Source organism: Glycine soja, chromosome 13 (genome assembly GCF_004193775.1).
Source record: "Glycine soja cultivar W05 chromosome 13, ASM419377v2, whole genome shotgun sequence".
Classification (NCBI taxonomy): Eukaryota; Viridiplantae; Streptophyta; class Magnoliopsida; order Fabales; family Fabaceae; genus Glycine; species Glycine soja.
Genome location: NC_041014.1, coordinates 21,983,570 through 21,995,896, shown reverse-complemented (window position 1 = coordinate 21,995,896; position 12,327 = coordinate 21,983,570). Strand labels below are relative to the sequence as shown.

Below are 12,327 nucleotides of genomic sequence, written 5' to 3'. Positions count from 1 at the left end.
TAACTAGTACATAATAAGTGTTTATATAATAAATACTTAATTAAGTTATTTATCTAAACTGTCATAAAATTACAGTGGATTTATATTTTTTTTCTATTTATCTTTTCACCCAGTTAAAGTAGCTAGAGACCTTTTGTTAAATGTTTTTTTCTTGGTTAATTCATTCCAAAGTGAGTGGAATCAATTAAGTGTAAATCTCATTTCAGTAATTGTGGTATCACAACTAATGTCATTTCATGTTATTGTGCTTTATTTTTCAACGATTTGGATCAATGCAAATCTGATTTTGTATTATTTCGTCAATTTGAAAATGGTTCTAGTAAAATGAAAAATAGTTATTTATAGCATTGTTTTCTGATTTATGTTCAATGGATGAAGATGCAGACAATAAATATTGCAAGCCAAGAGATTCCCTCCATCACCTTTCTACGCTTCCATTTTTTTTTTTCATTTTTAATAACGAATTAGCTTCTGTCATATGAAAAACAATAATGCTTGGTCTTTGTTCAATTTTGTGTACTCGTTAAATCATCAGTTTTTAGAAAATTTGATTGAATTATCGTCAATTTCCATTTTGGTAGCAGTTATTTCCGTTGCATTATCTTTTTGGCAAAAGCCAAGTTTGAATACACGTAAAGCTTTGTTAGATTTGCGTGAACACGAACAGAAAGAGAAATTCCAAAAAGAAATAGCAAAAGAAAGAATATTGTTAATTTCCATTTTGGTAAGTTTTATTTCCGTGGCTATGATCTGTTGTTAAAAGCTAGTAAGTTTGAAGGAATGTGCTTTGCTAGATTTAGGTGAACATGAGTAGAGAAAAAATGGGCAAAAGAAGTGGTAAAAAAGAAGTTATATTTTACACGATTTGGTTAATGGAATAAACGAATAGAGAAGTAAAACATTTATTTGAAGCTCAAAAAAAAAACTTTGGATAAAGGAAAAGAAAAAAGATGAGAAATTATTGGTTTTTCTCATTTCTTGAATTAAATAAGAGAAAAAATAATAATTTTTCCTTTGTTTCTTTTCCTCATCTAAATACTAAAAGAAAAACTTCATTTCATTTTCTCACTGCACTTAAAGCAATAAAGTGATAATAGCACAGAAAAAGGGATGACAAAATAGCAATAAAAAAAAGCAGCGATTTTTAAAATGTTTACATATATTTTTCAACGAATATTTATAAAAAAAATAAGAAGAGAAATTAATTTTCTCTTATAAGTCCAAATTAGTTTATGTGTAAATTAAAATCATATTAAATTCAAATTATCATTCTAATAAAAAAATTAATAGATACTTCACATCAATAATATAATTTTAAAAAAATTTAAATAAAAATATTTTGTACAAATTAACTTATGTATTATAAACTAATTTAAATAAAAATATTTTGTACAAATTAACTCATGGACCTAAACCGATAACCAAAGAAATGATAAGTTAAAAGATGTAAATTCTGCATAATTTATGCATTCTAAAAGAAATTATTAATAAAATTATTTAATATTATTTTAACATTTTTTAATTATTTATTGATCATTTTTAACAATATATTACTAGTTCAACCATTTAAAAGCCATTTTGATTAATAATATACAAATAAGTTTCATATCATATATTAAAGTACTTTTGAGTAAAGAAATATTCAATATGAATTATGTTGCGTAAACTATTTTTTTAACAAACTTAAGTTTTTAACATAATTTTGATTTAAGCTTAAGTTCATAAACTTTGATCGAAAGATGCACTTTTATTTAGCAAACTTTTGTGTTACGGAAAGTATATCTCCGCTGTTTTAACGTTCGGGCTAAGGTAACTGGTAATGCAAGTGTTAAACTTGATTAAGCATATATAGACGTATCATTATATTTATCAAGCTATATAATTAGCAGTTATTACAATTAAGCTTTAAAAAATTATAAAGTTAAGACCACATGAAAATAAAAAAAATAAAAAGTCAATAAAAAGAAAACAACTCTAATGATTCGAAAACTATTATAGTTTGAAACAGTTGTTATTTATATAATAATTAACTAGATTTATTTCTCTTAAATAAAGTTTTAAATTTAAGTTTTATCAATAAAAAATATAATTAGAAAGAAAAAAATCTATTATAAATAAGTAAATTGGAATTTTCAAAAAAAATAATTATCGATAAAATTAATAAATATTTGATATCAATAATAAAAAATATAGAGTAATTTAATCATGACTTCTAAATTTTGATCGGTTATTGGAGATATGAGTAGAGAAGAGACAACAAGTTTTGCATGGAATGAAACAAAATAAAAGTGACTCGTGTGAGGGAGTGAGAATTGGAAGACGAAGACGTGTCGAAGAACTTACTAGGTCGTGCTCGTACGTGTCAACTTCAACAATATCATTTCACCAAATTGCAAACACAAACACTACACAACATCCTTTATTCTTTCTTTTGTTCTATTTAACACTTTGGATTCACATTAACTTTTAAAATATATTTTTCCTTTTCATTTTATATTTTTTCATCCAAACTCATCCTTATAAAAGGAAAGAAAAAAGAGAAAAAAATGTAAGTATAATAAAATTTAATATTTGATAGAAAGATAAATAAAAAAAATTAAGTGGTAAAAAAAAAATTTTGAATAATAAGATATTTGGGTAATCTAAAATCTCATGCATTTATCATAATTCTCAGTTAGACGGATCATAATGAATTATTTTGTTGCTTAATATGTTGACACTTCTTTGATTATTTCTTTCAATAAAAATCCAAACACTGTTTGGGCATATTATGAAAGATTAGTCCTTTATAAACCCGTCTTAGATTTCCAATCCTCACCACCGCTTTGCTTAATTTATTCGAATCAGATTCCTTTTTATCTTTGCGTATCAACACGACAAAACAAACAACACCCACTATCTTCTTCTTCTTTTTTCCTCTTTCCCTCTTCCTCCCTACTCTCAATAAATTAATAAATATATATTATTATTAGTTAGGCTTCCTTTATCATAGACGATTTCTTTGCATCTAAAATTTTAATTTTTCCAATTACTTTATAAAAAAAAAGTAAATACACTTAATTCAATGTCTTACAAATATAAAATGCATTGAGCACTTATTGCATACAAGAAGTTAGGAGATTTGGAATTATTTTATTATATAATGTGAGTAATAATTATATAAAAAACAATTACCTTATTACTATAATGAAAGGTATCTAACAATTTCCAAATTATCATAAATAAATATTTATTTTATATAACTAAATTTCTTAATAATAAATATATTTTAATATATAAACTAAATTATAATTATTTTTTAGACAAAAAATAATTAGAATTTATAATAAATAAATATCTTTATATATATAATTTATATTTTAAATTTATGAAAATAATTTATATTGTTATATAAGATTAATTTTAGTTATTGGTATTTTTTTTTAATATTGATAATTTTAAATAAAATTATTTAAATAATTATTATAATTAGTAATATATATATATATACTAGCCAGTATTTTAGTAGCATGTACACAGGTAAATTCTATTTTTTTTTTAGGTAAAGGGTAAATTCTAATTTATATGTAGAAATATAAATAGATTATTATTATTAAAGAACAATAGAAATCTGTTGTTTATTTTTTGGTGAAGAGAAGACTGAGTTAGTAAACACGCTCGCTCGGTCTTCTTTTCCAATGGCGATTTCCGATGAGCCTGAAACTGTAGCCACTGCTCTCAACCACTCTTCCCTGCGCCGCCGTCCCACCGCCGCTGGCCTCTTCAATTCGTCCGAGACGACCACCGACAGTTCCGGTGATGACTTGGCCAAGGATTCCGGTTCCGACGACTCCATCAGCAGCGACGCCGCCGCCAATTCGCAACCGCAACAAAAACAAGACACTGATTTCTCCGTCCTCAAATTCGCCTACCGTCCTTCCGTCCCCGCTCACCGCAAAGTGAAGGAAAGTCCGCTCAGCTCCGACACCATTTTCCGTCAGGTTCTAGCCGTTAACTTCTACTTTACAATTATTACAATTCCGTAACTATTTCAAACTCAACCAGAACGGTACCGTTTCGTTCCCGTTCTGCATTAATAAACTACTCAATCTCAATGCATGACTCATGAATGCAAGCGACTCGTAGTCTTTTAGGTGCTTAAAATAGTGTATGCTACTGCTAGTTAGTTAATTTGTGTGTACGGGAAACTAGTTATCAATTTATGATTTGAATTTAATACAATTGAATTGGTGGATCAGGTTTTTGTACCTGCTATTGTGTTTGGTTTATAATTAGGTGTGATGAGTCTGATATGTAATTATATTTCTTTACTAATTATTCAATCAGTTGCAGAGTCACGCGGGCCTCTTCAACCTCTGTATAGTAGTCCTTGTTGCTGTGAATAGCCGACTCATCATTGAGAATTTAATGAAGGTTTTGCCTCTTCCATGTTTAATTGTGCATTCACCTGCAACAATTTTCTGTTCTTTTTATTTATGACCTTGATTTTGACGGTTCGGGTTTTGTTGTCTGCTTTAATGAGTGTTTTATTTGTTCTGCAGTATGGTTGGTTGATCAAATCTGGCTTTTGGTTTAGCTCAAAGTCATTGAGAGACTGGCCCCTCTTCATGTGTTGGTAATGAGTGTAATGAATTCCCTAAAGAATTAACTATGTACTATGTAATTATTCTGAAATGTTGTTCAACAGTATGTGGTTGTGCACTTGGTTTGCAGTCTTTCTCTTGTGGTATTTCCTTTTGCTGCATTTATAGTGGAGAAGTTGGCACAGCAGAAGTGTATACCCGAACCAGTTAAGTGATCAGGCCATATGAGCTTTTATTAGATTTCATTCGTTTTATAACCTAAAATATTTTTGGGATATGGTTAGTTGTGATGTGCTATTCTTAACTGTTCAATCTTTAATATTTGCATACATGAGAATATTATATTACTTTAATATTGCAGGTTGTTGTTGTACTTCATATAATCATTACCTCAGCTTCACTTTTCTATCCAGTTTTAGTAATTCTCAGGTCAGTTAAGTTCTTTTGTATATATTCTGGGGCTGCAGTTGAGGCACCTTTTGTTTTGACATGGGTGGTTACACAATGTGTCCATTTTGAAAGAATTTGGTAATAGAATATGGTTTTAAGTTGATAGTGGTGTTAAGTAACAAACTTTGTCACTATCCTGCACAGGAATTTAAAATTTTTTATTATATTTTAAAATTACTTGAGAAAAAATTTAAAGCAGTTGGGTGAACCTTAGTTTAATGTTTGGTTCTTATCATGTTGGAATTGAATTATGTTGCAAAATATGAAGATGAATGCTGAGGGATGAAATAATTATACAGTTGTGCATTCTTAGTCATTTCATAGATAAGGATATCCCAGAAAGATGATTACTGACTTGTAACATTCTTTGCAGGTGTGATTCTGCTTTTCTATCAGGTGTTACGTTAATGCTATTTGCTTGTGTTGTATGGTTAAAATTGGTGTCTTATGCACATACAAACTATGATATGAGAGCACTTACCAAATCAGTTGAAAAGGTAATAAATACTCTCTGTTTAAATGGAGAGAAAATTTTGAATTTTTTTTTCTTAAAAGTCAACTTTTCTCTCTTCTCTTCAACTAAACAAAAGAAAATCTATCTTTACGTGTTTTTTTCTTTCATCTAATTTTTTCCTTAACCAAACATATTCTTAAATTCTACTTGGCACTTGTAAGTGGGTAGATAACTATCACAAAATATCATCGTCACTTATTTGTATACTTTAAAGATGACCATATGTTGTACAATGTTTGTGATGATTAGTTTTTGAACCTGAACATCCTGCTTGACTTAGCAGTAGCTTATGGATCATGTACTCTTAAAACTTCATTATATGCTGAAGTACAGTTTTATTTCATCTTCATTTGAATTACTTCCATCCTGTGTTCCGCTTTATTGCTTCCTTCTATCTAGATGGTTAGCTCTTCAAACGTGTGAATGTGTGATAGATAAACCATCTGCTTTCCCTCCTTATTCAAACATGTTTCATGTGTTATAGGGAGAAGCTCTGCCCGATACTCTGAACATGGACTATCCTTACAATGTAAGCTTCAAGAGCTTAGCATATTTCCTGGTTGCCCCTACATTATGTTACCAGGTAGCAGTACTTTCAAGTGATTTAGTTAATTTTTGGAAGCAATTTTTTTTAATTGTTGTGGTGTTACCTCATTTAGATTCGCCTATTTTACATTCACTTTTCTAGTCTTAGATTGCTTATAGGCACAACCATGTGGAGTTGCATACTCATATATCTTTGGTGTGGAATATGTCTGAGGTTTTTAGTCAGTGTCTAATTGGACATGCTGTTGGGAACCCAGAAACAGAGTATGAGAAAAGAATGCTTCTTGTACTAATTACAGAATATTGAATGACAACAAAGAAAAGGGGAAAATTTTGCTCAAAGAGTTTCTCCTTTCACAACACAGATGCTTAATTGAATGACTCCCCCCCCCAAAAAAAAAAAAATCTTCCTATATGTTTCTCACTAACCCCCTCTAACTAAGAATCAAACTAATTGCTCTAACCATCCCAACTAATTTCACTGCTAGGAATTAAGTTCCCATCTAACAAGTATAATTGATCCAGAATGTTGAGTTGGCTACATAGTAGGATTTCTCTGAATGACTCTTTAATCATTGTCTTCAATACATTCTATACCTTTCAGCAAATTTCTCCATTTATTATCCTTTCTTTCCTTTCCATCTTCTAATTTTGGCCATTTGACCTCGTTCATCTCACATTCAATACTCCTTTCTATTTTGTAGCATAGAATATTGTGTAATGAAATCTATAGCAGGAATCCCCCAAACCCTTCTCATGCCCCCCCTTTACTTCCTTCGTACAAAATTCCCATTGCAATCTGCTAGTTTCTAGACACAACCTGCTAGTCAATGCACGGTGTAGGAGCCACAATCTGTTAGTCTATGTGTTCCTCAATCTGCATATAATACTTCTTGCTTCTTGCTTTTATATGAAGCTAAGAATAAGATTTTAAGGGAATGAGTATTACATGACTCCCCGGCATAAAATGTAGCATGCATTTCTAATGCTTTGTGAGAATACTGGATTGGCTTTGGCATCTTCAGTGTTTACCTACGTTGCAGAAATTTTGCTTGGGGTTCTTTAAGTAGGTTTCTGCAGTTCATTTGTCTTTGCATTTTCCTGCATAAATGTATCTCCATGTGAATTACATTTGTTATTTTTTTTATTCTGAGAGCAAGGTCTTTCACATTTTTATTTGCATGTATTTTGTTTTATGAACTGCTCTTTTAGCCAAGCTATCCTCGCACACCTTATATTCGAAAGGGTTGGCTGTTTCGCCAACTTGTCAAGCTGATAATATTTACAGGAGTTATGGGATTTATAATAGAACAAGTAAGTAGTTCCTGTTAATAAATTGTGTTCATTTCTACCTTTTTTTCATTTCTTTTTTTATGTACATTTTTTTCTTGAGGTCTATTTCACCAATTCTACTGGTATTCTGACATTATTTTGACTGTAATTTTGCAGTACATTAATCCCATTGTACAAAATTCACAGCATCCTCTCAAGGGAAACCTTCTTTACGCCATCGAGAGAGTTCTGAAGCTTTCTGTTCCAAATTTATATGTGTGGCTCTGCATGTTCTATTGCTTTTTCCACCTTTGGTATTCCATCTCTTGTTTGGTTCAACATGTGTGTATGTGTGTGCATTTTCCTTACAAGATATTAGTATGAAGTTATCTTCACCTGCCATAAATTGAATAATTATAGTTCTAGTTTATTTTGTTTGATGCCTTGACTTTTGTACCCTGGCAATTTTCTGATGATGATGATGTTATAAGTTAGTAATTGATTAATCTTTCAAATCATCCTTGAAGTGATATCCACCTTCCTAAACACCTTAAAATAGTAATTACATCATCAATGGGAAGATCTAGCTGATCTAAAGGTGTGCATGTAGAGACTATTGGTGTCTTGAGTGTACACTTCTAAAGATATAAAATAAACTTTATAGCCTGTTTGGTGTGCCACCAATGATTAATTCAAGTGACACTCTGACGGATATGTGAAAGGATTTGAGAGCCTTATTTTATTGATGGATTTGAATATTTTTCCTTTGGCCAGTGAGGATATATTATTCTTCATTTATGCTCTTTTTTCTCCTCTTTAAGAACTACTCTTAGAAAAAAACTAGATCTTTTTTTGCAAGCATAAATGCTGATCTGCTTGTCTCATTTGTAGATATTAGAAAAGGTTCACCTTTGATTTTTTAAGATTTAGTTAATATTTGAGGAAGCTTATCATTGGAGTGACTGTCGTAATGTAGGTTAAATATATTGGCAGAGCTTCTTCGATTTGGTGATCGTGAATTCTACCAGGATTGGTGGAATGCCAAAACTGTTGAAGATGTAAGTTATTTGTCCTGATATTTTGTCGTTTACTTACAGTATTTTCAGTCTTCATAAAGAGAAATTGTGACTTTTTGTTTTTGTTTCTGTATTTGTGCTGTTGTTGCTGCTTCCATCAGTATTGGAGGATGTGGAATATGGTATGTCTCTTTTTCAGACTTAATTTTGATGATCAAATTGATTTTCTTGTGTTCAGCAAAATGATTTTCAGGTCTCCTGTTGGGATGAAATTCATGTGAACACACGTACATATATTTGATATAACTATCCCTTTAAATGTATAATGAGGGTTGACAACTCTCCAAGACTATTTTAACAAAGGAAGAAAGAGAAGTTACAACTTTTTTCCATCTTACTGACTAAATGGTTTTAAAACTGTCTTTCAGAACATATCATTAATTATTTATCACGTAAAGTTCCAAACCATTAGTATAATCTGAGCGGAATCTTTTACATTGCAGCCTGTTCACAAATGGATGATCCGCCACCTATATTTTCCATGTTTAAGGCACGGTATACCAAAGGTAATCAAGCATCCTTCTGCGTTGCTGAATGAATCCTGAACTTATTTGGTACTGTAAAACATTTTTAGGATTTGTCAGCCTCTGTTTACCATCTCGGGTTGCTACTAAGATCATCACATTTAACATAGTTGAATTAAAATGAACATGTTACTTTTATCCTAATAATCACACTTATGTAAAAACTTATCAATAAACCTATTACATAAGTTTTTTTTCAAAAATTAAGTATTTGCACTAATTGTATGGTTTGATATGTTTGGTGCACTGGGGGAGCTATATGTAGAAAGTTTGCAATTGGTAGACAGTAATTTAGCTTCATCTTCTGTTCTGTCATTTCAGATAAATTACTTTGGAGTGCATAAACATGACTAAAACAAGAATTGCAAAGGAACTCCATTAAAAAAAAAAAATCTTATGTAATCATGTTCAATAGCTTTGTGATTTTTTTCCTTGGTCTTTGCCATCAACAATTTCCTATTAACATATAGTTGTTTCTCATTGGTTAATATTTGGATTGGCTCTTTTTTTGTCAAGCATTATTGGTATTTCAATTTTTAGTTCTAGATAAAATTTTGATTTTTCATCATTGTACAGGCCGTTGCTCTTTTAATTGCCTTCCTGGTTTCTGCTTTATTCCATGAGGTGTGTTGCTCATCTCTCTGTACAGCCTTCTCTCTTCTTTTTTTGGTATTATGTCATTATGGTTGTTCTGCTTGAGTGTTTGTCTGCATCCTACACTGATTGAAGTCAAACTGTATCTTGCAATTAATATATTTTTGGAGTATCCTTTCCTCCTTTTCCTTGGGCTGTTTGGACTTTGCTAGGAGTTAGATAGAAGGGAAGGGAAAATTAGTTACAGATGGTTAGAGTAGTTGATTAGTCAGTTATAGGATTTGGTTAGATATTAATTACGGGGATTAAGAGGAAAGGATCCATTCTATCTAGTTGATTAGTCAGTTATAGGATCCATTCTATCTAGTATCATTTGAGAATTGAGCTTGGCTCTTTTGAAAGGAGAAATCCTTTGTGAGGGGGAAACCCTTGGAGGAGAATTATCTCTTCTTTTTTCTGTTCTAGATGATAAAACTGCTCTTTTATTTCTTTCTTTGCTTTGGGTTCGTAACAGACTGGGAGAGGACTGAAAATTAGATACTAAGTTGTGGCTGATTTGTTAAAAATTGGTATAGGACCCATGCTACTTGTCTTTGAACTATCTACAACCCACTATGGCCCCAGAAACCTTAGGCAGCTAGCTACCAAAATCTGTAGTAACTTGCAGCCTGTCTGTCTGTACCTTGGCAGGTGTAGATGTTACAGCTTCCATATCTTAAATATAGACTGACATAACAATTATGACAAACTGTTATATTTTCTAGTTGCTAGTTCTTGCAATATTAATTTTGGCACCAAAATTTCCCTACATGTACTCAAGGATGCTTACTTTAGCCATGAATAATTTTTTTTTTCACGTGTTGTAATTATATTTTCAATTTATCCTGTCATTTTTTCCTGAAAAAGGTACATACACAGAATAATTTGATAACTTAAGGTGGCGCTTGGTTTGAGTGTTTTGTGTTTTCATTTTCAAAGAAAATAGAAAATAAGAGTGAAAATATGTTTGTCTAAAATTTAGAAAATATTTTCTCTGAAAATATTTCAAAAACAAGCCCAAAACTGAAAACAACCAATAAACTTTTTCAGCCTTTTTCTGAAGTGAAAACACGATGTCACTTTAGAGTACTTTCTTCTCAAAACACGTTTTCTAAATCTTGAAAATCTGAAAATGAAAATAAAAATTATTTTGAGAAAATGAAAACAGAAAATAAACATTCAAACCAAACGCCACCTTAATTGTCATAGACAGTTGTGCAATTTTTCTCACGATATCTCTTTCGTCTGAGTGCAGCTGTGCATTGCTGTTCCTTGCCACATATTCAAGTTGTGGGCTTTCGGTGGAATTATGTTTCAGGTAAAATCAAATTACCGCACTAAACTTTTGTTTTCCCATCTTCTATTATTAAACTAAAGCATTTTAATTCAGAGTAAGAGTAACACGAATTTTCCAAGAAACCAAACTTCTCCCCTCTTCCCTCACGAAGGTGAAGGATTGCCGAGAATTTTTTTTCCTGTTCTTTTATGGCCAAACGATAGAAAGTATTCTCTGGAATAATGAATTTGTGCCATGTTTGCAAGTTGATGATTATGATATCATCCATCTTTTTGGTTCAATTAACATGATAAGGAATGACTTTTTTCTAGGTTCCTTTGGTCTTCATCACTAATTATCTGCAAAATAAATTCAGAAACTCGATGGTACGTCTGCTATTTAAGATCTTATTACTCCATCATCTTGAATTTGATTCATTGGTTTTTTAATTTGTTTTTGTCTTCATGCCAGGTTGGAAATATGATTTTTTGGTTCATATTCAGTATTCTTGGTCAACCTATGTGCGTACTGCTATATTACCATGACTTAATGAATAGGAAAGGCAAACTTGACTGAAGGTGCACGTGGATAAGCTTTTCTGTTTTTGGAGTGTATAATTGATGTCGATATGTTGATCAATATTGTTTTCCACGAGTACTTTCATCTACCATGGCAGTGGCTGCTCTGAAGGATTTCCACCTGATATACCAGGTCGCGAGGCTAATTCATCTTGATCTATGTACTTATCAACTCTCCTCTGGCAATTGTATCGATATATGCAATTTTGAGAGCCATACACTGGCATTGATAACTGCCAAGGAACAGTGTAGCTGTTTTCTGTTAAATGTTAATTAGTAGAGAGCTAGATGTAAATAATTTATGCTCAATATATTTATTTCTGCCTAGTCTTCAAGTTCCACGGATGAATGATGATGTCTTTTTATATAGCTGTTTCTTTCTGCTACAAAACTTACATAACACTTTATAGGTGCTGTTTATGTTGTTTGCTAATTAGAATTGAAGTTTCAATTCGATAATCTTCATAATGAAGGTTAACATTTAAAAATTATGTAAATTATCAAAATAAAACTATAATTCTGATTAAAGAAGACTACAAACAACACTTAAAGAATTGTAAAGTTTTCCCCTATACCCTTAGGATACTTGGAATGTTTAAAAGAGTGCTTTGCAGAAAACTTTAGTAACTGCAAGAACTATGTCCAATTTTCATTGACTAAAAATAGTTTGATAGTTTATGCTTGATCTAAATCTCTCAATCAAAAAGGTGGCACGTGTTGAAGGTTACTATTATCATTTTTCGTTTAAACTTTATACCTTGTTATTGATTACTTTATTAATGATTAATAAATATTTACAATATCGTTAACTGATTAATGACATTTTTAACAATAAAGGTTAGTTATATATAATTAATTAATAATTAACTCTTGAA

At 30.9% G+C, this 12,327-nt stretch overlaps 1 protein-coding gene across 2 annotated transcripts; it reads left to right on the top strand.

Moving 5' to 3' along the window:
* The first annotated feature begins 3,603 nt into the window (after window positions 1-3,603).
* LOC114382302 (diacylglycerol O-acyltransferase 1A) lies at window positions 3,604-11,834 on the top strand. 2 transcript variants are annotated; one of them, XM_028341619.1, is made up of 16 exons: window positions 3,604-3,980; window positions 4,333-4,413; window positions 4,542-4,615; window positions 4,714-4,789; window positions 4,945-5,012; window positions 5,407-5,530; window positions 6,032-6,130; window positions 7,306-7,407; window positions 7,543-7,679; window positions 8,342-8,423; window positions 8,543-8,563; window positions 8,885-8,947; window positions 9,542-9,589; window positions 10,854-10,916; window positions 11,207-11,260; window positions 11,346-11,834. In XM_028341619.1, exons 1-16 carry the CDS (start codon window positions 3,678-3,680, stop codon window positions 11,448-11,450), a joined length of 1,500 nt encoding a protein of 499 aa, XP_028197420.1. In that variant the 5' UTR covers window positions 3,604-3,677; the 3' UTR covers window positions 11,451-11,834. The 2 variants fall into 2 exon arrangements, with proteins under 2 accessions (XP_028197420.1, XP_028197419.1); XM_028341618.1 differs by having other exon boundaries at window positions 4,327-4,413.
* Window positions 11,835-12,327: the final 493 nt, after the last annotated feature.

What these genes read in the sequence shown, in the direction of transcription:
- LOC114382302 (XM_028341618.1), top strand. Translation starts at nt 3,678, where the DNA reads ATGGCGATTTCCGATGAGCCTGAAACTGTAGCCACTGCTCTCAACCAC. An exon ending in ATTGGAGGATGTGGAATATG is followed by an intron (nt 8,564 to 8,884) that starts GTATGTCTCTTT and finishes TTTACATTGCAG; the next exon opens with CCTGTTCACAAATGGATGAT. An exon ending in ATAAATTCAGAAACTCGATG is followed by an intron (nt 11,261 to 11,345) that starts GTACGTCTGCTA and finishes TCTTCATGCCAG; the next exon opens with GTTGGAAATATGATTTTTTG.